This window comes from Crocuta crocuta, unplaced genomic scaffold (assembly GCF_008692635.1).
Source record: "Crocuta crocuta isolate KB4526 unplaced genomic scaffold, BGI_CrCroc_1.0 scaffold3, whole genome shotgun sequence".
NCBI classification, from domain to species: Eukaryota; Metazoa; Chordata; class Mammalia; order Carnivora; family Hyaenidae; genus Crocuta; species Crocuta crocuta.
The window spans coordinates 3,439,638-3,461,041 of NW_027529934.1; the positions used below are offsets into that span (position 1 = coordinate 3,439,638).

At 38.0% G+C, this 21,404-nt stretch overlaps 1 protein-coding gene across 4 annotated transcripts in view; it reads left to right on the forward strand.

The window, feature by feature from the left end:
• The window catches only part of RPS6KC1 (ribosomal protein S6 kinase C1), a 186,172-nt gene that overhangs the window by 7,718 nt on the left and 157,050 nt on the right, over window positions 1-21,404 (forward strand). For all 4 annotated transcript variants that reach the window (XM_077763204.1, XM_077763205.1, XM_077763207.1 and 1 more), the window contains exons 2-3: window positions 4,476-4,511; window positions 11,443-11,563. In XM_077763204.1, coding sequence (XP_077619330.1) covers window positions 4,476-4,511; window positions 11,443-11,563 — 157 coding nt within the window. The remainder of the gene's footprint in view (window positions 1-4,475; window positions 4,512-11,442; window positions 11,564-21,404) is intronic.

A 21,404-nucleotide genomic window follows, 5' to 3' on the forward strand; every position in this document is an offset into this window, starting at 1 on the left:
TAAGAGAGAAATAACATGATCAGAGGAGGGTCAGAGAGAGAGGGAGACACAGAATCTGAAACAGGCTCCAGGCTCTGAGCTAGCTGTCAGCACAGAGCCCGACACAGGGCTTGAACCCATGAACCGTGAGATCATGACCTGAGCTGAAGTCGGACGCTTAACCAACTGAGCCACCCAGGCGCCCCTAGAAGGCAGCATATTTAATTTTTGGTTTTGCTAGCTTTTTATTTTGAAAGTAATTCATATTCATAAACATTTCAAGTAATATCTTAAGTCACTATAAGGAAATACAAGCCTACTAAATTTAACCCCTTAACTGTTTACATTATTACAAATGTCTAGTGTTTAAGGTGGTGAGAATTACCACTTGTTACCAGTTGTTAAATCAGTAGCTCCATGAAGGTTTCTTGAAGAAATAATTGGTGTTGGCTTACTCTGGAAATATTTTCAGCTAATGGAGTAGTCATGGGGGTAGGGAGAGATTAATTTATTGAAAAATGTATTATTAAAAAATTAAAATTTTTTTTGAAATATGTACTCATGATTAGAAAATTTGAAAACTCATGGCTCTTAAGTTGTTCAGTTTTTTCCTAGAATAATGTTTTATTCTATCTTTGTTTTTGACTCTTAATATTGTTTAGTAGAAAACTACCTCACATACCAAAAACTTTAGTAAGCAGGTTTTAAAATTCTGTTTTCATTTTGTTTATTGACAACTTGTATGCCTGGGCACTTGAGTTCCATTAAGATTTTATGTTAAACTGCAAACTTAACAGTAAGGGTTTTGATTTTCCTTGAACTTTGATTGGAAAGTTTACCTTAAAGTGGTGCTATAATAATTGGTAAAATTTGAAGTGAGAAAGACAACTTTAACATTTATGGAGTATCCAAAGGTAACTTGCTGTTTTAGTTTCTTTATTCTCTATTTAGGTTTTGGGATTTTAATGATGTCTAGAAAGCAATAATTCCTTTCAACATATTACTTTCGTAAAAACTTGTTAGAAAGTGGTATGCCTAAATTTTTTCCCCATTGACTTCTCTATCACGTAAGGGAGTTCTTTCATTCCAGAGAACTAAACAGTGTCGTAAAATGTCTCATTATGGTTTGTGCAGGTGCTGTCTCTTGGGTCCAGACTACCTGGCTGGTGGGTGATTACCCAACCCAAATATTCTTGCCAACCAGTGGCACCTGCAGCTCTGCGGGGAAAAGAGGGAGAGAGGAGCTGAGATGCAGGGGGCGGGTGGGAGGGAAGGTTGAGTTTGGTAAGAGGACACTTGCCTGCATGCGCTGGGCATTTGGAGGTCCCCGCTCTTCCTGCCAGAGAGGTGTGTATGTGTGTGTGCTTGTGTGTATGAAATGCAGTTTCAAGGTGTCAGTATGTTTATAGAAAGTATGGGTTTTATGAAACTCAAATCTCTGAAAGTCAGGATTGCGTGCATTACCTTGATGAATGTGCCATTTGGTTTACCTAATGGCTGCAATGGGAAATGTTGACTACAGTGTAGCCTTACATTTTTGTATATCCAGTGATTCCCATTCTACGTTTGGAGAGTCATATCTTTGAGAAATGGAGAGTGGGCATGTCCCTCTCTCTCTCTCTTTTTTCCCCCCCATGTTTGATTATTTGTATCTTGACACTTAGTTTTCAAATGTTACAAAAGTAACATTCTTTATCTTCTTAGCTCTGCTATTACCAAACTAGTACTTGAACAGCCATCAGACTTGACTGTAATAAGTTGCTCATAAAAGTAGCTTCTTAAAATTTACATTTAACTCATTCCTGCTTGATTCTAAAGGGACTTATTTTGTGATCATTTTTTTGTAGGAGATATAATACATTTGTATGATTTTTGTAGTTTTGTTTTCTAGGAACTATTTTTCAGTCTCTTGAAGAGACAGTTCTTTTGTGTAGATCTGAGTTAAGAGAGTGATTTCAAATCCTAATTTTGATGGTAATTAGATAAAGGAGTATTTTAGACTTGACTTTTAAGAAAACTTGGTAATACTTATTAAAAAGTAGATAAAAGAAGTTAACACTCTGAAATGGTTACAGAGGACTAATTACTGTATGATCTGTTGATTATTGTGGTCCTGAGGTAGGCCAAGCCCTAAACTCAGGTTTTTGTTTTTAAGGTAGGCAGGAGGACTCATCTTAAGGTTGCCTTTGCTTTGGTTTTATTACCCAACTGGCAAAAAAGCAGTTCATGGCTAGTACTAGAGCCTATGTTCAAACCCCTTAGCTCCTTCTCTTCTGCCAAAGCACTTCTTCAGCTGCTGCTTTTTGGTCGACTTAACGTTTCTCTGTTAAGTCGTATTACTTGCATACGTGGAATTTTAACCTTTAGGAGCGCTGATTTGGTTATGTCCTGGAAGGAGTACTTTGTTTGGAATCATTGAGCTCTGAGATCCAGTCCTGCCTGTATCTGATTAATATGTTTAGTATTAGTAATGCTCTTGGGCTTGGTTATCTCATCCTACCAGGCAGGGTTGTTGCGATGATTAAATGAAGTCAAGGATTTAATTTCTTAGCACAGTAGGAGATAGTTACCTTCACTGTAAGACCTTATTTGTCTTCTTAAATTCAGAATTTACCGTTGGCATTAACAGGGTTAGATAGACTACAGAGATTACAGTAGCTTTTCCCAGCTGTATTCCAAATTTAGTGGGTGTTGCACTAAGTAGAGAAAATAATAACAAATAACATGATAAGAATAAAAAGTGGAGTGGATAGATGACCTTGAGGATACTATGTATTTTCCTTTTGGAGATTTACTAGGCATAACAATGTATTAAAAGCCTTTAGAAATTCTGCTGTAAAAAGCATTTCTTTTTTAAATAAAGGTAAACTGAAATGGTCATTAAGCTCTTCCTTTAAGAGTGCTGATTTTAAAGAATATTGATATTTCATACAGCATGGTTTGTGAAGCACTGCTTCAGGATAATAATTTTGAAGATGACTTGGTGATAGACGTCTGCATAGCAAGAGGCTTTTCGAGATATGTCTAGTATCTTACCCGTGATAGGTAATGCTTGCAGCGGAAGTTTATGAACTTTAAACAGAAGAAATCACCACTTTAAATTCTATCTTCCATGGAGTTTATTGATGGAATTTTCTGACAAAATATTGAAATTCACCCAGAAAAAAGTTACTAACTGCTAGTTAGCAACCTATGCCAGAGAGAATTTACAGTATTTTTTAGAGTTGATATTACTTGTTGAGATAATTGCTAATATAACATTGTTATAAGAGCCTGGTTCTGAAGGCTCAGTTTGTTCATTTTATTTTATTTTTTTAAGCTGATTTATTTATTTGGAGAGAGCATGAGAGGGGCAGGGGAGGAGACAGGGAGAGGGAGAGAGAGAAAAAGAGACAGAGAGGAGAGAGAGAGAGAGAGAGAGAGAGAGAGAGAATCTGTCAGCGTAGAGCTGGTTGCAGGGCTAGATCTCAAGAACTGTGAGTTGGATGCTTAACTGACTGAGCCACGCATGCACCCCTCTCTGACTTTAAATGGTATAATTTTTAAAAGTTTTTGTTTTGGACCTCAGGAGTAGTGTTGAGTTGATCATCATCTTCAGTTCATGGTATTGTCACCAGTCATCAAATATTGTTTTCTTCCTCTCATCCCTAGGCACCTGTTTTAATGTGTTTGTTTTCTTCTTGTCTTTGCAAGATGCATACTGTAGCATCAAGTTCATGAATTGTACATTTACATAGGTGGTGTTATGTATCTAATGTCAGATTTTCCCACTCAAATGCCGCTTGATGATTTAAACACGCAGTGTTTTTTTTGTAAGTTTTGTGAGGAAATCTTTCTAAATGGTGTTAGACTTTTGGCTTTTATAATTAGAAAAGGATGAAAGAATCCTCCCTCTTTCTCTTTGCTCAGGGATATTGATAAGGATTATTTGTCCCAAATGCAGTATATAAGTTTTTGTAAGTTACTTTTGTTTTTTTTTCCTTTATCGTTAGGTGGTCAGTGATCACTTCTCACAGATGCCGGTCTGTCTGGGCATTGTGGCTGCTTTTTTAAAAATTGAAATTATTTATTGAGCTAATTGTAGATTCACATACAGTTATAAGAAGTAATACAGAGCTGTCCCTTGTATGCTTTGTGTGGGTACAGCTGGTTTTTTTGTTCTTACCTTATATATAGGCTCAGAAGAGGGATAGATAAGCTTGTTAGAATTATGTCAAGTTAAGAGTGAAGCCAGAGCATTCTCTGGTGAGTGTAATGCATGAACATTAGTGTGTGGGTTTTTTTAGCTGCCTTTTTCTTAATTTTGTAGCTTGTATTTCAGATGGTGAAGTTATTATATTATATAGCTGAGTTCTTTGTTAATTGATAAGATATGGTATTTCTTTTCTTTTAAGCAAATTGAATTTTTTGTACAAATACTGTTGAAGGTAATTATACAAATGTGAAATCTTAAATTTTGATAATGATGAGATATCTCTATGTATGTTTTGTTTTAGGTTGTTTCACGAAGAAATCCAGAGGATGTCCAGGAGGTAACATGTTTATACATATGAAAATTTTATTTTATATATTTGATACAAATTTAATTAAATGCTTTGTTTAATGAGGAAACTGAATTATTGGTATATCTGTATTTATATGTTTGTCTGGATCTGTTAAGTACATGTTAATTTATACGAGAAAGAATTTAAGGAATTATAGTGCTGGTTAATAATGTGATAATATTTTTGATAACTAATATTCATAAGGTTTCAGTATAAGTTAAGAGCTCTTATCTATTTGAAAGTCTAATTAAAAATGAAAAGTATTTGGTAACTAATATTAATTTTAAAGATCATCATAATAAATTATGGGTTCCTGTCTGCTTTCACTTTTTTAAAATGTTCATTCATTTTTGAGAGAGAGCATGAGCTGGGGAGGGGCAGAGAGAGAGGGGGACCGAGGATCCAAAGAGGCTCTGTGCTGCCAGCTGCAAGCCTGATGCAGGGTTCGAACTCTGGGGATGGTGAGATTATGACCTGAGCTCAATTTGGACACTCAACCAACTGAGCCACCCACGCACCCTTACTTTCACTTTTATATAGAGTTGTCATGTTGACAGCTTGGAAAACTGCTTTGGGTGTAGATGTTTGTTTCTTTTTTCAATTTGTAGTTCTTTTCCTGCCTCTTTCGCTCTCTAAAAGCTCTCTAAAATGATACCAGCTTGCTGTGTTTTTGCTTAACACAATGTAATTCTCTATTTGTAATTACTTTGTGCTTGTTGTATACCCTTAGGAATCCTAGCTGAGGAGCTTGCTTCTATTAACAGTTTTTGATTTACTTTCATTGCTTTCATTTACCTGCTCATTTACACTAAGATTAGAAGCACATATGTTGGGAAATTTTTTTTTTTTTTTTAACTAAAGTGTTTAAAAAAGATATTATAAATTGGCATTCTTGAATCTACAGTGGGTTTTTTTTTTCCCATTTGAATTTTAATATGTTTAGGTGGAGTATGTATTTTCTAACAAGTCCCACTACTCCTTACATAACAAGCCTGGCTTGATTCATACATTTAAGTTGATTGGTACTGGTTGGTTTGAGTGTGTGACATCAAGTTTGGACAGTATTTGAACTTTTATACACTGCCATTTCGCTGTATTTGATCCATTATTTGTTTTTGTCCTATGGTTAAAAAGAGCTCAGTAAAACATGGTTTTAAAAGATTTCGTACTACTTTTCCTTAGGGATTTTAAGATATCTCACTTTCTCCCCTCAATAGCCAGGAAGGGAATATTGTAATATTTTGGAAGAAAAGGATATATCCATTTCTATATCTATATCCTCCCAAAAAGGAAGTGAAAGTCATTTGCCCCAATCTTTAAAGTACTCTCTCTACTTAAGTGTCAATTGGTTAGTAAGAACTTTCTTTAAAATTCTTCTAATTATGTTGAATTCATACTATAGGCTGTTCTGCTTTTGAAATTTTACAACTCTGTTAAAATTAAAAATGGGTTGTGTTTCCTTTGAATACACTGTCTGATTGCTATGCTGTAGTTTGTAGCTTGATGTTCGCATTTTCCAGGGAGAATCCTGAACCAACCCATCCATGAACATACTCTCTGCCATTTCCTTAATCCTTTTTTGGGGAAAACTCTTTTATAATAACAGCTGTTGGTGAACCATTCATCAGAAAACTCTTGTAAGTGTCCTTTAGTTAGACGATTGCATGGTCCTATGTTAGAAATGGTATAAAAATTTTTAAAAATGTTTTCTGTCTCGTTGGCTTCTTAAAATATAGAATGACTTTGAAATTTTAACGACACTTTAGCTTCTCATGTATTTCATTTAAACATTGGAATTCTCATTTAAGAGAGAAATTCGCTACCTTGAATTTGTTTCCATTTCCTTTCCTTTCACTTTCTGTCTCCTGTTAACAGATTCACATAGTTAACTGCTTTAGAATTTAATCAGGCTTCCCAAAAGCTGTTGAGGACTAGAAGATGTAGTATTAGTCCAAATCAAATATAGGGTTAATAATATGCAATCCTTCTAAGACCAGGGATATTTTGCTGGTTTCTTTTTCTGGTTCTTTTATAGAGTATTCGCATATCTTCACACATGCTACCAGGTAGCAGTGTTTTCTAACTAAGAATGCTGAAATACTCACATGGAGTAAATTTAAAATGATCTAGGATAGATTAAAAAAAATTATCCTTTACAGATTTCCTCTGAAGGAGCACTTGGGTGGCCCAGTCGATTGAACCACTGACTCTTGATTTCAGCTGTAATGGTTCAGGAGTTCAAGCTGGAGTTGGGCTCCATGCTGATAGTGTGGAGCCTGCTTGGGATTCTCTCTCTCTTTCTCTCACACACACTCTCTCTCTGTCCCTTCCCTACTCATGCTGTCTCTCTCATTCAAAATAACTAAACCTAAAAAAATTTCCGTCTAATTTTTATTTTATATATTTTTAAATTGTTTGTTTATTTGGAGAGAAAAATGAGCGGGGGGAGAGACAGAGAGAGAGGGAGAGAGAGAATCTCAAGCAGACCCCCTGCTCAGCGCGGAGCCCCACTCGAGGCTCAGTCTCACATCTGTAAGATCATGACCTGAGCTGAAATCAAGAGTTGGATGCTTAAACAAGTGAGCCACCTGGTGCCCCCTAAATTTTTATTTAATAAGAGCAGCATGGGAAAGTCTGAGGGGGGCAGCAACAGTTATGTGGCTTCTCATTCAGTAGATTCTCAAAAGCATGAACACCTGCAGAATGGTAAAGAAAGAACTAGAGATATTGTGCCCTCTCTCCCCCTACCTTTAAAAAAAAAAGTAACCTATAGCTCTATTTCTCTATGGATAGTAGATTTCACTGGTGAAATTGGGAAAGGAGAACTGATACAGAACTTTCTTTGTTATCACGTCAGAAATCTGTTAAGTCATTTCATAAATAATTTTATAAAAACTATTTGAGAACATTTAGAAATGTGTCAAAGGAAAGAAAAGCATCTTGAAAAGGGGAGAAAGAAAATCCAAAAGGAAATATAGTAGTGATATTGGTTGCAAGAAAAGATGATCCAGGAAGTTTAAAATACTCTGTGAGAGGGCAAACTTAATCGGAATGGCTTTGTTCATGAGATCTACAGGTTTTTGCTATCATTAAGTGAACTTATCTGAAAAGATAACATTTGTTTTATGTAAAAATTATTTAAGGGAGTGTTTGTAATAAAAGTTAAGCTTTTACTAAATTCGTAGTTTATATATGATTGTCACTGAAATAATATTTAATTGAGGAATTTTAGGCAGAGTAACTTCAGCGAATAAGAAATTTCTGCAGGGGTTGGTTCAATAGAGCAATAGCTGTTATGCAACTTTTTTGTAATAGGAAAGAATTATTAGAGAAAATAATTTTTTGTATGCATCTTTTGCGACTTTGTGTAGTCCAGTTATAAACATCAATACTTGCTAAGGTAACGGACATATACTTTTGTTCACTTTTTCATTTGGAAGAGTTCTAGAAATGTCCAAGGTTAAAAGGAGTATGAAGAAAAGGAGGCAGTAGATGGTAACACTTTGTGATGCTTTGGTTTCCTTCATTTCTTGAGGGTTTATATTTGCTCTCAGATATTTTGGTTCTGTAGCTCTAGTGTTGAGAATAAGGAGTATGTGAGTGAATAAATTAGGCATGATGAGGAAAGAGTCTCACCTTGGGGGCTCGAATTCTTACTGTCTGCCAGTTTATAGACCATGTTATTATCATTATTGTGATTAAATTGTTAACTTTTACTCCTTAAGTTACTCTGTCTATTTAAAAATGGCCCTAACTAGAATAGAAATTTTATCTGCAGATTTAATTGTTTCTAAGAGTGACAGCTTTTGAATAGCTCTTATATCTAGTTTATAAAGGCTTTGAGGATGGCATTTACCTTATGTAAAGCCCATCACCCATTTCTTTCTTAAGCCATTGGCAACATGGTACCATTATAATTTGATCTTTTTTTTTTTTTTAACAATTTTTTAATGTTTTATTTATTTCTAGGAGAGAGAGAGAGAGAGAGAGAGAGAGAGAGACAGCATGAGCAGGGGAGGGTCAGAGAGAGAGGGAGTCACAGACTGAAACAGGCTCCAGGCTCTGAGCTGGCAGTCAGCACAGAGCCCGATGCGGGGCTTGAACCCACGAACCGCGAGATCATGACCTAAGCGAAAGTCAGACACTTAACCGACTAAGCCACCCAGGCGCCCCTTGATCTCTTTTAAAAATGTAAAAATAGCTTTGTTTTTCTCCTATGACAGAATTATTTTTCTGTATCAAATTAGAAACCACAGAGAAACAAAACATATGAAAATTGAAATCACTTATAATCTTACTGTCCAGAGACCGTTTGCTTTTCACGTGTCCGTTCGGCTGTCTTAGTTTATTAGCTCCTCTTCTCTTTTACTGGGACTCTTGGTTCTTTGTAATCAGCTTTTGTCCCATCACTTTCATTTTTTTTTTTTTAATATTTTATTTACTTTTGAGAGAGAGATAGAGACAGCATGAGCAGGGGAGGGGCAGAGAGAGAGAGGGAGTTACAGACTCTGAAACAGGCTCCAGGCTCTGAGCTGGCAGTCAGCACAGAGCCCGACGCGGGGCTCGAACCCACGAACCGCGAGATCATGACCTAAGCGAAAGTCGGACGCTTAACCGACTGAGCCATCCAGGTGCCCCCCATCACTTTCATTTTAAAATAAAACCTCTTCTTCCATCCAGGTGGCCTGTGTCATGGCGCAACTAAGGCTCTTAGACACCTACTTGGCACTTGGTTTCCTCTCCTTACTTATGGCTGGCCTCTCAGTGTCAGGGTTCCCCGTTATTTTGTTGTTAGATTCCTCACGTCACAAGTGCTGAGAAACCTTTCTTGAGTGATTGCCACCCCTCTGCTGCCGAGTCCCAGGTTAATACACCCTGCTTATTCTCACTCTTGAACTCCAAACCTGTGTCAGGTATGTCTAAAATTGAACTTTTATCTTAAAAGTTTCTTCTCCCTTTTTCTTCATTTTAGAGAGTAGGACCGCCATTTACCCAGTTGCAAAAGTCCAAATATAGGAATTATATTTAACATCTTACTCTCCTTTTAAAAACTGCAGCCCCAGTTCCTTGTCTCTCTGTTTTTTATTGGTCTAATCGCTACTTCCCTCCAGCAAGGGAAGTGTAAGGATAAGACTTTTCCGTAGGTGCTCCTTCTATAGCTCCCTTGGCCTTCCTGGTCAGCATCTATCACCCTGTCTTGTGATGCCGTTGCTTGGTGGCTTATCCTGCCCAACTAGACTGGGAAGTCCTTGAAGGCAGGTGCTGTGTTTCTCATTTCTTCATCCTTTGTGCTAACAGAGAGCCTAGCACAGAATAGTGTCTTGAAAATAATTGTTTTGATGACTATTTTTGTTGCTGAGTAAATGAATAAAAGGAAGCATCGGGAGGAGGCAGTTTAGATTAATTCATGTTATAGTCTGACTAGTCCCCTAGGATTAATAACTATATTAAAAACACGAAACTCATCATGGTAGAATTTTAGGCAGTGCCATAAAGTTTAGTGAAGAATTTCTTATATGCAGAGAGTAATTTTTTGATAAGAGTCTCTTAAATCACACTTGATTACCTGCTTGCCCTAAGATTTGCTTATCAGCATTACACTCTATTGAGTTTGTTAGAAGTGAGACAATTAGGTTTTTGAGAAGCAAAGACCTGGTATGCCAGGTAATGAAATTTAAAACTCAGTTTTACCCTATTTTGTTGACACTGAGGGGCTGAATCAGTGATATCAGAGTTGTGTCAAATCTGTTTTCTTTTTACTAATTTAATCTGAGTAAGATTAAACAGTAATTCAAGTTAATGGAAGTAAACTTTATGTATTTAATAACCTAGATAACTCTTATTTTCTGTTTTGAAATATACTAGGTTTAATAGTATTCTGTTTAGGATTCATCATCTTACCTTAAGAAGTTTTTTTACTATTACTTTTAACTGGGATTTGTGAAATAAGATCTATGAAATGTCAAAGTTCAGGTTAATTACTTGCTACACAACCATTTCTTCTTCCATATTATTTAGTTTATTTATCCTTTTAGGCAAATGGTGTGTGGGTACTTGATGTTTAAAAACTGTCTAAATTAAGTATTTTGTGTTTATAAACATGCTGTTTTTGAGATGGAATATGTATTTTGACATTTAGCTCATTTTCAGGCCAATGGTAATTGATTTTTGAAGAGTTTAAGTGACATTTTAGAAACTATAGACCTTCTTTGTACCAGGTTGAATATTTTTCCAGTATGAAGAAAATGGTGCATGTTTAAAATGAAATTTAAAAACCAAAACAGAAAATTTAGAGAAAGAATTGCTGTTTTGTGTGATGTGTGTGTGTATGTATAATTTTATTTTATTTTAGAGAGAGAGTGTGTGTGTGAGCGGGGGAGAGGGGCAGAGGAAGAGAGAAAGAATCTCAAGTAGGCTCCATGCCCAGTGCAGAGCCTGACACAGGGTTCGATCCCACCACCCTGGGATCATGACCTGAGCCAAAGTCAAGAATCACCCAACTTCGGCTCAGGTCATAATTTCACGGTTCGTGGGTTCGAGCCCCGTGTCAGGCTATGTGCTGACAGCTAGCTCAGAGCCTGGAGCCTGCTTCAGATTCTGTGTCGCCCTCTCTCTCTCTGACCCTCCCCTGCTCACACTGTTTCTCTCTCTCTCTCAGAAATAAATAAAAAATTAAAAAAAAAAAAAGAATCGTATGCTAACCTGACTAAGCCACCCAAATGTCCCAGCTGCTTTATATTTTTAAATCAGCTATTATTATTTAGCTTCAGACAGTCAACTGTATTGGTTCGAACATATATTGTTTGCCTTTGCATGACAATTTTGAGCACTTTGATGGGAAAAGATTATTTGTTGTTCAGATATCTGAATCTACATAGTTTCACTGTGAGGTACACATTTAATTTTCCTTTCTCCTTAGATAATCGTATGGAAGAGATACAGTGACTTTAAGAAACTACACAAAGAACTATGGCAAATTCACAAAAACTTATTCCGACATTCAGAATTGTTTCCTCCATTTGCTAAAGGAATAGTGTTTGGTAAGTGACGATTTTGAAATTGTGACTTTAAGAAATGATGATTGGCTAATCATGTGTATACGCAGAACCCTGAAATACTGTACTGCCAAAGTGAAAAGCCCCTTAGAAAGATCGTTCACATCGTTCAGCAAACACTTGAAGTTATTGTTTCATGTTCGTGGGATAGGCTGGTTAACTCTGAATGCATTTACTCTTCCCTTTTGTGAAACAACACCATACCAACAGCTCCAACTCCAGCCAGTGAAGCAAATAAAAAAAACAAACATGTGGGAACATAAGAAGAGATGATATTGAATTGCTCTTCTAGTTCTGAAACTTGGGGATTTTAAAAAGTTCTTACTTTGTATATTTTTTCTAATACTTTCCTTATAACGTGAATGGTTGTGGTTTGAGGCACCCAGCCAGGCCAGTTGGGGACATTTTGGGATGGTGCTCTGCGTATGTTACTGATCGAGTAACATGTGTTAGATTCATGGCTCTGCAAAATGTTAACAGAAAACTGAGGCACAGAGAACCAGTACTCTGCCCCTGCTTGCTCTGCTGCCAGTTGTGTGTGTGTGTGTGTGTGTGTGTGTGTGTGTGTGATACTTTGTGGCGTTCTAGCAGATTCTGTTGCCAGTTCCTGCCTGAGATTCCCTCTGCCTTCTGCTCTTGACCTGCCGACACCATAGCAGAGGCTTTCCTGCCTATCAGTCCCAGCCTGCGGGTTCTTGTTGGTCAGCTTTGGCATTCCTGCTATAGGACAGCTCCAGCTGGGGCAGGCCGGCCAGCTTTTCTCATTCAGCATGCGGCAGCCACACTGCCTCCAGTGGGATGTAAACTCCAGCCGGGGAAGGAGATGCTCCTTCCAACTACTGCCTCTGGTTCTCTCCTTCAACCCTAGGGTATTCCTTAGACTTCTCTGTTCTTTCCTCTTAGTAATTAGTTAATCCTGTGCAAATAGTTAATAATTCTTTGTAAGACTTTCTGTATTTTTTTTTAATTTTTTTAAAATGTTTTATTTATTTCTAGGAGAGAGAGAGAGAGACAGCGTGAGTAGGGAAGGGTCAGAGAGAGGGAGTGACAGACTCTGAAACAGGCTCCAGGCTCTGAGCTGGCAGTCAGCACAGAGCCCGATGTGGGGCTTGAACCCACGAACCGCGAGATCATGATCTAAGCGAAAGTCGGACGCTTAACCGACTAAGCCACCCAGGCGCCCCTAGACTTTCTGTATTCAAATTGGTGTATGGACTCCCTTTTCAGAGTAGCCCCTGGCTGCCACGGAGACCAGTATCTGGGCAGTAGATGTGCTCACTGCAAGTCGCTTCTGTGTTCTTTCAGCAGATGGAGTTAGGAAACATCATGCATTTATGCACATTGCATATGTTGTACATACTTCACTCATCTGCACATCTGCATCTATATGTGTATGAGTGATATATACTTTTATATACACTGGTACATATTTTACAATTGTTTGTAATAGCTTTTACCAAACAAATTTAAAAAAATGTTTTAATGTTTATTTACTTTGAAAGAGAGAGAGAGACAGAGTGCTAGCAGGGGAGGGGCAGAGAGGGAGACACAGAATCTGAAGCAGGCTCCAGGGTCTGAGCTGTCAGCACAGAGCCTGANCTTGCCGTGTAGTATTCCATGGAAACAAATTTTTATATGTTCAGTTCTATTCCTGCTCCCTCCATCCCCTGAGATTTTGGGTTTCTGGTTTTGATTGGAAATGTCTCCCAATTCCTCCGTTTGCTTATAAGTTGATTCTTAGAACTTAAAAAAATTCTCTTTAATATCCATGTGGAATTTATATTTGAATGGGATGTCAGATGATACTCCATTTTATGTTTCTTTCAGATGGATAGACATCTAAGATATGTATTAAATAACGCGTATTTTTCCCAATGAAATGGATACCATTTTCATCACACATTAACTTTTTACATGCATTGCCACTAATTAAAAGTTTTTTTCTTTTGTGGCGTTTGTTTATTCTTATAGTAATACCTATGTCTGTATCATTTTGATTTTTGTGCAGTGGCTTTGTAAAGTATATTCTGATACCAGCTGTATTTCTCGTTGACATTGGGGAAATTGCTGCCTTTCAAGATAAGTCTGGAATTCCTAGGGCTTTTCCATTGGTAATTCTAAGAAGCCATGCCAGTTGTCCATTTATTGCCTCTTAGCTTCAAGTTCCTTCTTTCATTTTCTCTTATACATAAATGCATTGGACTCTTAAGAATTTTTCCTTTACAGTGAGTATGCTGTTCACAGTAGAGGATGCTGGAAGGGGCACTGAAGGAGGGTAAGGGGCTTCTCTTCCACCTTCCAGTGTGCTGTGGATTTTGTTTTTCTTTTTGTTCCTCCTGCACTGTATTCAGAGACATTTGCCTCAGTCATGCACCTAAAGTGTAGTCTGCTGACAAGCGTGCATCCCCAGCCACTTGGGTGGCCACTTAGCTGAGTACCTCATGGCACCCCAGGCCTTTGGGAGAGTGGGCCTCTGACTCTCTGACTCCTTGGGGGCACTGTGAACCCCGGACGTTGTTGTTTTGCAGGTGAGCAGGCCCCTGTTCCCCCCTCCCTACATGCCTATCTGCCAGCCTTGGCTTGCCTTTACCCCAGAAGGTTGTTTCTCTTGGCCTTCCCAACACAGACATTGTGTACCCCAGGCCTTGTGTTACCTTGCTTGTAAGTGGGCTCCTGGCATTGTGACTCTCCCGTGTTGCTCGTCTCCCCATCTTGTCCCGTGTGTACCCTGGAGAGGTCTTTCTTGCTTTCCTGGCAACTGTGGACCACCTGTGGCCCAAGGTACCCAGCTAACTTTTCCCCCATTCGGTGGCTGCAACCACATCTTCTCTAGGAAGATCCCAGTCCCAGCTTTGGAGAGGGGTTCCCTTTCCAGGTTGTTCCTTCCTTGGATACTTTACCCTGAGGTTTTCTTCAGAGTTTTAATAAGTTAACTGTTGTTTAATAGTCTTTTTTTTTTTTTAATGTTTTATTTATTTCTATGAGAGAGAGACAGCGCGAGCAGGGGAGGGTCAGAGAGAGAGGGAGTCACAGACTGAAATAGGCTCCAGGCTCCGAGCCGGCAGCCAGCACAGAGCCTGATGCAGGGCTTGAACCCATGAACCATGAGATCATGACCCAAGCGAAAGTCGGACGCCTAACCGACTAAGCCACCCAGGCACCCCTAATAGTCTTTATATTAAGGTTTCCTTGTTCAAATTACTATGTGGATTTGGTCTCTGGACTGAACCCTACTGATGCTCTCTTTGATTTAGGAAGAATTCTGAATCATTTGAAATGATCCAATTTCCATTTGGTTGTAGTGTACATGGAATAGTGATTTTTTTCAGGCTGATTGCAGGACCACAGTATTCACTGAGCTTTACACTTGCTTCTGCAGGATATTTTGCACGTTTCACAACTCTTTGAGATCTGGGGACAAGATACAGAGACATAATAGTATGGTAATATCAGTGGCATTTATGCCATTATGCCAGAATGAAGTGGCCATTAACAACTTTTTGCTACAATTCTTTTAATTTTAACAAATACTTAATATTAACAATTCATGATATATAATGATATCTTGAAATATAACTAATGTAAAGAGATATCTTAGGTTCATAATTACAAAGGAAAGGTTTGTAATTTCTTAGGTGAAAAACTATAGAGGGATGTGGTCAGTAGCAACAGGACCATTAGTTCTGATGATACCATTGTTTTGTTCCCCTATGAAGCATTAGGGAATCCATAAATTCATGTTAATCTTTACTTGCTTTTGGCCTTTGAGCCCCGACATTTCATTTCTGGTGTTAACATTTCTGGTGCCTTCTGTTCATTGTTACTATCCAGTATCTATGGTTTTTTACTTTTTCTCTTGACGGTTTTTGGATTAAAAGTGTAGTTGTGTTTTGCCATTGAAGTGCTACCTCTTTGGACCATGATTTTGCTGCCATGGTCCAAAGACTCTTCTTTGATTAATATCAAACCAACCATAATTATCTGGAAAATTTAAAGGCACACTTAAGTCAAGAAACATTTTAAAGATAGGCACTGTGGGTATGGTGACTCAGCCTCTGTCTTGAAACTTAGAGACTTGGATGGCTAAGTGAGCATCATGATCTAGAAATTCTGAAAGTGGAGTGCTTCAGTATGTGGCATCCTTACTGTCAAGTTTTTAAGTTTTGTGGCACTCTGCTTTTTTTAAAAGATTTTTTAAAATTGACATACAGTTAGCATATGATGTAATTTGAATTTCAGGTGTACAACAAAGTGATTAAACATTTACATACATTATGACATCAATATAATGAGGTTAGTTACCATCTGTCATCATACAAAATTATTATGGTATTATTGACTATATTCCCTATGTTATACTTTATATCCCTGTGACTTATTTATTTTATAACTGTAAGTTTACACCTCTTAATCCCCTTCAGCAAATATATTTTGCCTCTCTCTAATCTCCCTCTCCTCTAGCAACCACAGTTTTGTTCTCTGTATTTATGAATCTGTTTCTGTTTTGTCTGTTCATTTGTTTTGTTTTTTAGATTCCATATATAAGTGAAATTGTACTGTATTTGTCTTTCTCTGACTTATTTCACTTAGCATACTACCCTCTAGGTTTATCTGTATTGTCACAAATGGCAAGATTTCATTCTTTTTTATGGCTGAGTAATATACCATTATGTGTGTGTGTGTGTATGTGTATGCATGTATATATATACCACACTTTTTTTAAAAAATATTTTTATTTATTTCTAGGAGAGAGAGAGAGAGACAGCGTGAGCAGGGGAGGGTCAGAGAGAGAGGGAGACACAGACTCTGAAATAGGCTCCAGGCTCTGAGCTGGCAGTCAGCACAGAGCCCGACGCGGGGCTCGAACCCATAAACTGCGAGATCATGACCTAAGCGAAAGTCGGACGCTTAACCAACTAAGCCACCCAGGTGCCCTTACCACACCTTTTTTTTTTTTAATAGTTTATTTATTTATTTTGAGAAAGAGAGAGAGCATGAGCACAGGAGGAGCAGAGAGAGAGAGAGAGAGAGAGATCGATCTAATTGGTGGTGGTGATAGATTGCTTTGACTGAAGTGTATGAAGAAAATTCAAGTTCATGCAGATGATGTAGTTGAAAAAGGGAGGAGTATTTTAATAGCTTTTCAGATAATTGAAGATAATTGTCTTTGATACACTGAAACTTAATGGTAATTTCTTCACTGAAAGCTCTAGAAAGCTTCTGAAAGAAATTGAAGAAGACACAAAAAAATGGAAAAATATTCCATGTGCCTGGATAGGAAGAACAAATATTGTTAAAGTTTCAACACTACCCAAAGCAATCTAAATATTCAATGCAATACCTATCAAAATAACACCAGCATTCTTCACAGAGCTAGAATAAACAATCCTAAAATTTCTATGGAACCAGAAAGACCCCAAATAGCCAAAGAAATCTTGAAAAAGAAAACCAAAGCAGGAGGCATCACTATCCCAGACTTCAAGCCATATTACAAAGATGTAGTCATTGAGATAGTATGGTACTGGAAACAGACACTCAGATCATTGGGACAGAATCCAGAAGAATAGAGAACCCAGAAATGGACCCAGAAACATATGGCCAACTAATCTTTGACAAAACAGAAAAGAATATTCAATGGAATAAAGACAGTCTATTCAGCAAGTGGTGCTGGGAAAACTGGACAGTGACATGCAGAAAATTGAACGTGGACCACTTTCTTACACCATACACAAAAATAAACTTAAACTGGATGTAAGACAGGAAGGCATCAAAATCCTTGAGGAAAAAGCAGGCAAAAACCTCTTTGACCTTGGCTTCAGCAGCTTCTTTCTTATTCAACATGTCTCCAGAGGCAAGGGAGACAAAAGCAAAAATGAACTATTGAGATCTCATCAAAATAAAAAGCTTCTGCACAGCAAAGGAAACAATCAGCAAAACTAAAAGGCAACCAACAGAATGGGAGAAGATATTTGCGAATGACATATCAGATAAAGGGTTAGTATCCAGATTCCATAAAGAACTTACCAAAGTCAACACCCAAAAAACAAATAATCCAGTGAAGGAATGGTTAAAAGACATGAATAGATTCTTCTCCAAAGAAGACATCCAGATGGCCAACAGACACATGAAAATTGCTCAACATCACTCATCATCAGGGAAATACAAATCAAAAGCACAATAAGATACCACCTCATTCCTGTCAGAATGGCTAACAACAACTCAGGCAACAACAGATGTTGGCAAGAATGTGGAGAAAGAGGAACCTTTTGCACTGTTGGTGGGAATGCAAACTGGTGCAGACACTCTGGAAAACAGTTTGGAGATTCCTTAAAACAATAAACATAGAACTATGCTCTGACCCAGCAATTGCATTGCTGGTATTTATCCAAGGGATATAGGTGTGCAGTTTCAAAGGGACACATGCACCCCAATATTTATAGCAGCACTATCACCAATAGCCAAAGTGTGGAAAGAGCCTAAATGTCCATTGATGGATGAATGGATAGAGAATATGTATACACACACATACATACACACACAGTGGAGTATTACTCAGCAATCAAAAAGAATGAAATCTTGCCATTTGCAGCTACGTTGATGGAACTAGAGGGTACTATGCTAAGCGAAATTAGTCAGAGAAAAATATCATATTACTTCACTCATATGAGGACTTGAAGATGCAAAACAGATGAACATCAGGGAAGGGAAGCAAAAATAATATAAAAACAGGGAGGGGACAAAACATAAGAGACTCTTAAACATGGAGAACAAACTGAGGGTTGCTGGAGGGGTTGTGGGAGGCGGGATGGGCAAAATAGGTAAGGGGCATGAAGGAATCTACTCCAGAAATCATTGTTGTACCATATGCTAACTAACTTGGATGTAAATTAAAAAATAAGTAAGAAATTTGGGGAAAAATGATTAAATATTAAAAAAAAAGTTTAGTTGCATTATGGAATCTGAAATCCTATCAACAAACCTTTGGTACTTTGTTATATTAAAATTCATTATTTGGGACTTTGTTGTATTAAAATTCATTAGTCTGTCTCAAATTTGAATGGATTATTTACCTGTGCATGAGCTTGTAAGATCATGCATTGGTCATGTGAAAAATATTGGTTCCCTGAGTTATGCAGATCTGCCATGTTGACCCATTTCATTGTATAATATCCAAAAATGGTCAATAGTACCACAGATCTTTAAAGGAGATATTTTCAGTATTGGGAAGCTGTCAAGCTCACAGTGACTTGATACTTTGAATTTCATCACTGACATCAATGCTATTGGTAGTTTTCCTTGAGGTATTGAGCTCACTTTGTTTATGTGGGTTTTGTTTTGTTTTGTTTTGAGGAAGTTTCTGCCTGATCCAAATCTCAGTGGTTGTAATTTTTTTTCCCTGCAGAGACTTTTGAAAAGAAATGTTCTCCAGAGTTGAAATTTAATAAAGTTAATAATTTTTATTGCTTCATCAAGGTCATTCTTAAGTGAAACTGACATTTAAAAATTTTTTTAGTATGAGTGAGTGGCAGTCAGGAATATGGTGATTACTAGTAAGTATAGTTTGGTGCTATCGTCTTGACTCATGCTAAGAGGTTTGCAGTTTTAGTGCCATTGCTTTTAGGTGATCAGTGCAGATGTCAATGCAGTGGAAAATGCAACCACTGTCTTAGTAGTATTATGAAAATGGTTCTGACCTTATCAATCCCTCGCAAGGCCTTTAGGGACCCCTAGCAGTCTGCGGATCACATTTTGAGAATTCACACACACACAGTTGTGTGCACACATATGTACATGCATATGGTGTTCTTTGCAGCATTTTCATAGAAGAAAACTGAACATAAACTGAATTTTCTTATTATGTGATTGTGCAGTTATGTCATAATTTTTAGCCAGTTAATGGAATTATTTAGCTATTTGAAATACCCTGGTGTGGGGGGCCGCCTGGGTGGCTCAATCAGTTAAGTGTCCGACTTTGGCTCAGGTCATGATCTCACGGTTTGTGAGTNCTGCCATTGCTTTTAGGTGATCAGTGCAGATGTCAATGCAGTGAAAAAATGCAACCACTGTCTTAGTAGTATTATGAAAATGGTTCTGACCTTATCAATCCCTCGCAAGGCCTTTAGGGACCCCTAGCAGTCTGCGGATCACATTTTGAGAATTCACACACACACAGTTGTGTGCACACATATGTACATGCATATGGTGTTCTTTGCAGCATTTTCATAGAAGAAAACTGAACATAAACTGAATTTTCTTATTATGTGATTGTGCAGTTATGTCATAATTTTTAGCCAGTTAATGGAATTATTTAGCTATTTGAAATACCCTGGTGTGGGGGGCCGCCTGGGTGGCTCAATCAGTTAAGTGTCCGACTTTGGCTCAGGTCATGATCTCACGGTTTGTGAGTTCGAGACCCGCATCAGGCTCTGTGCTGACAGCTAGCTCAGAGCCTGGATCCTGCTTCAGATTCTGTGTCTCCCTCTCTCTTTTCTCAGGCTGTCTTTCTTTCTCTCTCTCTCTTTTTCTGTCTCAGAAAAAACAAAACAAAAAAAAGAAATATCCTGGTGTGGAAAGATGTCCAAGCTATATTTTTAAGGCACAGAAAACAAATGTTGCACAGCAACATGTTTAGGAAGATGCCATCTGTGTTTGAATAGACGTACATAATTGTGTGAAGACATAACCTACGCACAATCGTATAATGTACGGACCCCCTCGGGATGTGGGAGGAGGGACATTTTATTCTATACCTTCTGTACTGTGGAATTTAACTGCGTCCATATATCTTTAACTTTAATATTGGGAGATACAAAGCCCAGCTTCTTTTTTTTTTAAATGTTTTTTATTTATTTCTAGGAGAGAGACAGAGAGAGAGACAGCGTGAGGGGGGGGGGTCAGAGAGAGAGGGAGTCACAGACTGAAACAGGCTCCAGGCTCTGAGCTGGTAGTCAGCACAGAGCCCAACGCGGGGCTCGAACCCACGAACCGTGAGATCATGACCTAAGCGAAAGTCGGACGCTTAACCAGCTAAGCCACCCAGGTGCCCCCAAAGCCCAGCTTCTTAAACAATAAGCGTGTCACTGAGTGAAAGGGAGTGGTTTCTAAGTAGGTTGAGATTTGTGGCCATTACCGCTGTTGCTAATGTATTATCTTCAACTTTTCTCCACATCCTTACATATTATAGAATGAGAGTTTCTTATTAATCTTAATAAGTAAGCAATTTATCTCTCTCAGTAAATGATACAGTCCATTTGTAATATTTGATAACTGCAGTGAACCCTGCAGGCAGCAGCTGTGGTTGGGGGGCGGGGAGGTGGTGGGTGGATTGTTGGTTAATCATCTATCTTTTCAACTACTCTCACATTTTTAGTATGTAAACCATAGCAGCAAAAGAGAATCCTATTGTAATTTACACAGCCATCAAAAATGTAGTGACTGGGGCGGCTGAGTGGCTCAGTCGGTTAAGCATCTGACTTTGGCTAAGATCATCATCTTGCAGTTCGTGGGTTCGAGCCCCGCATTGGGATCTGTGCTGGCAGCTCAGAGCCTGGAGCCTGTTTCGGATTCTGTGTCTCCCTCTCTCTCTGCCCCTCCCCCGCTCATGTTCTGTATCTCTGTCTCAAAAATAACTTAACTATAAAAAATTTTTTTTAAAATGTGGTCACTGTTTTAGTGGTATAGTGAAAAAAAGAACATGCGTTTTGGAATCAGATGGCTTTAGGCCCAGATCTTCTATCTATTATTTACTAGCAGTGTGGTCATATACAAATTAACATCCGAGTCTATTTTCTTATTGGTAAGATAGGGATAATATCTTCCTGTTCTG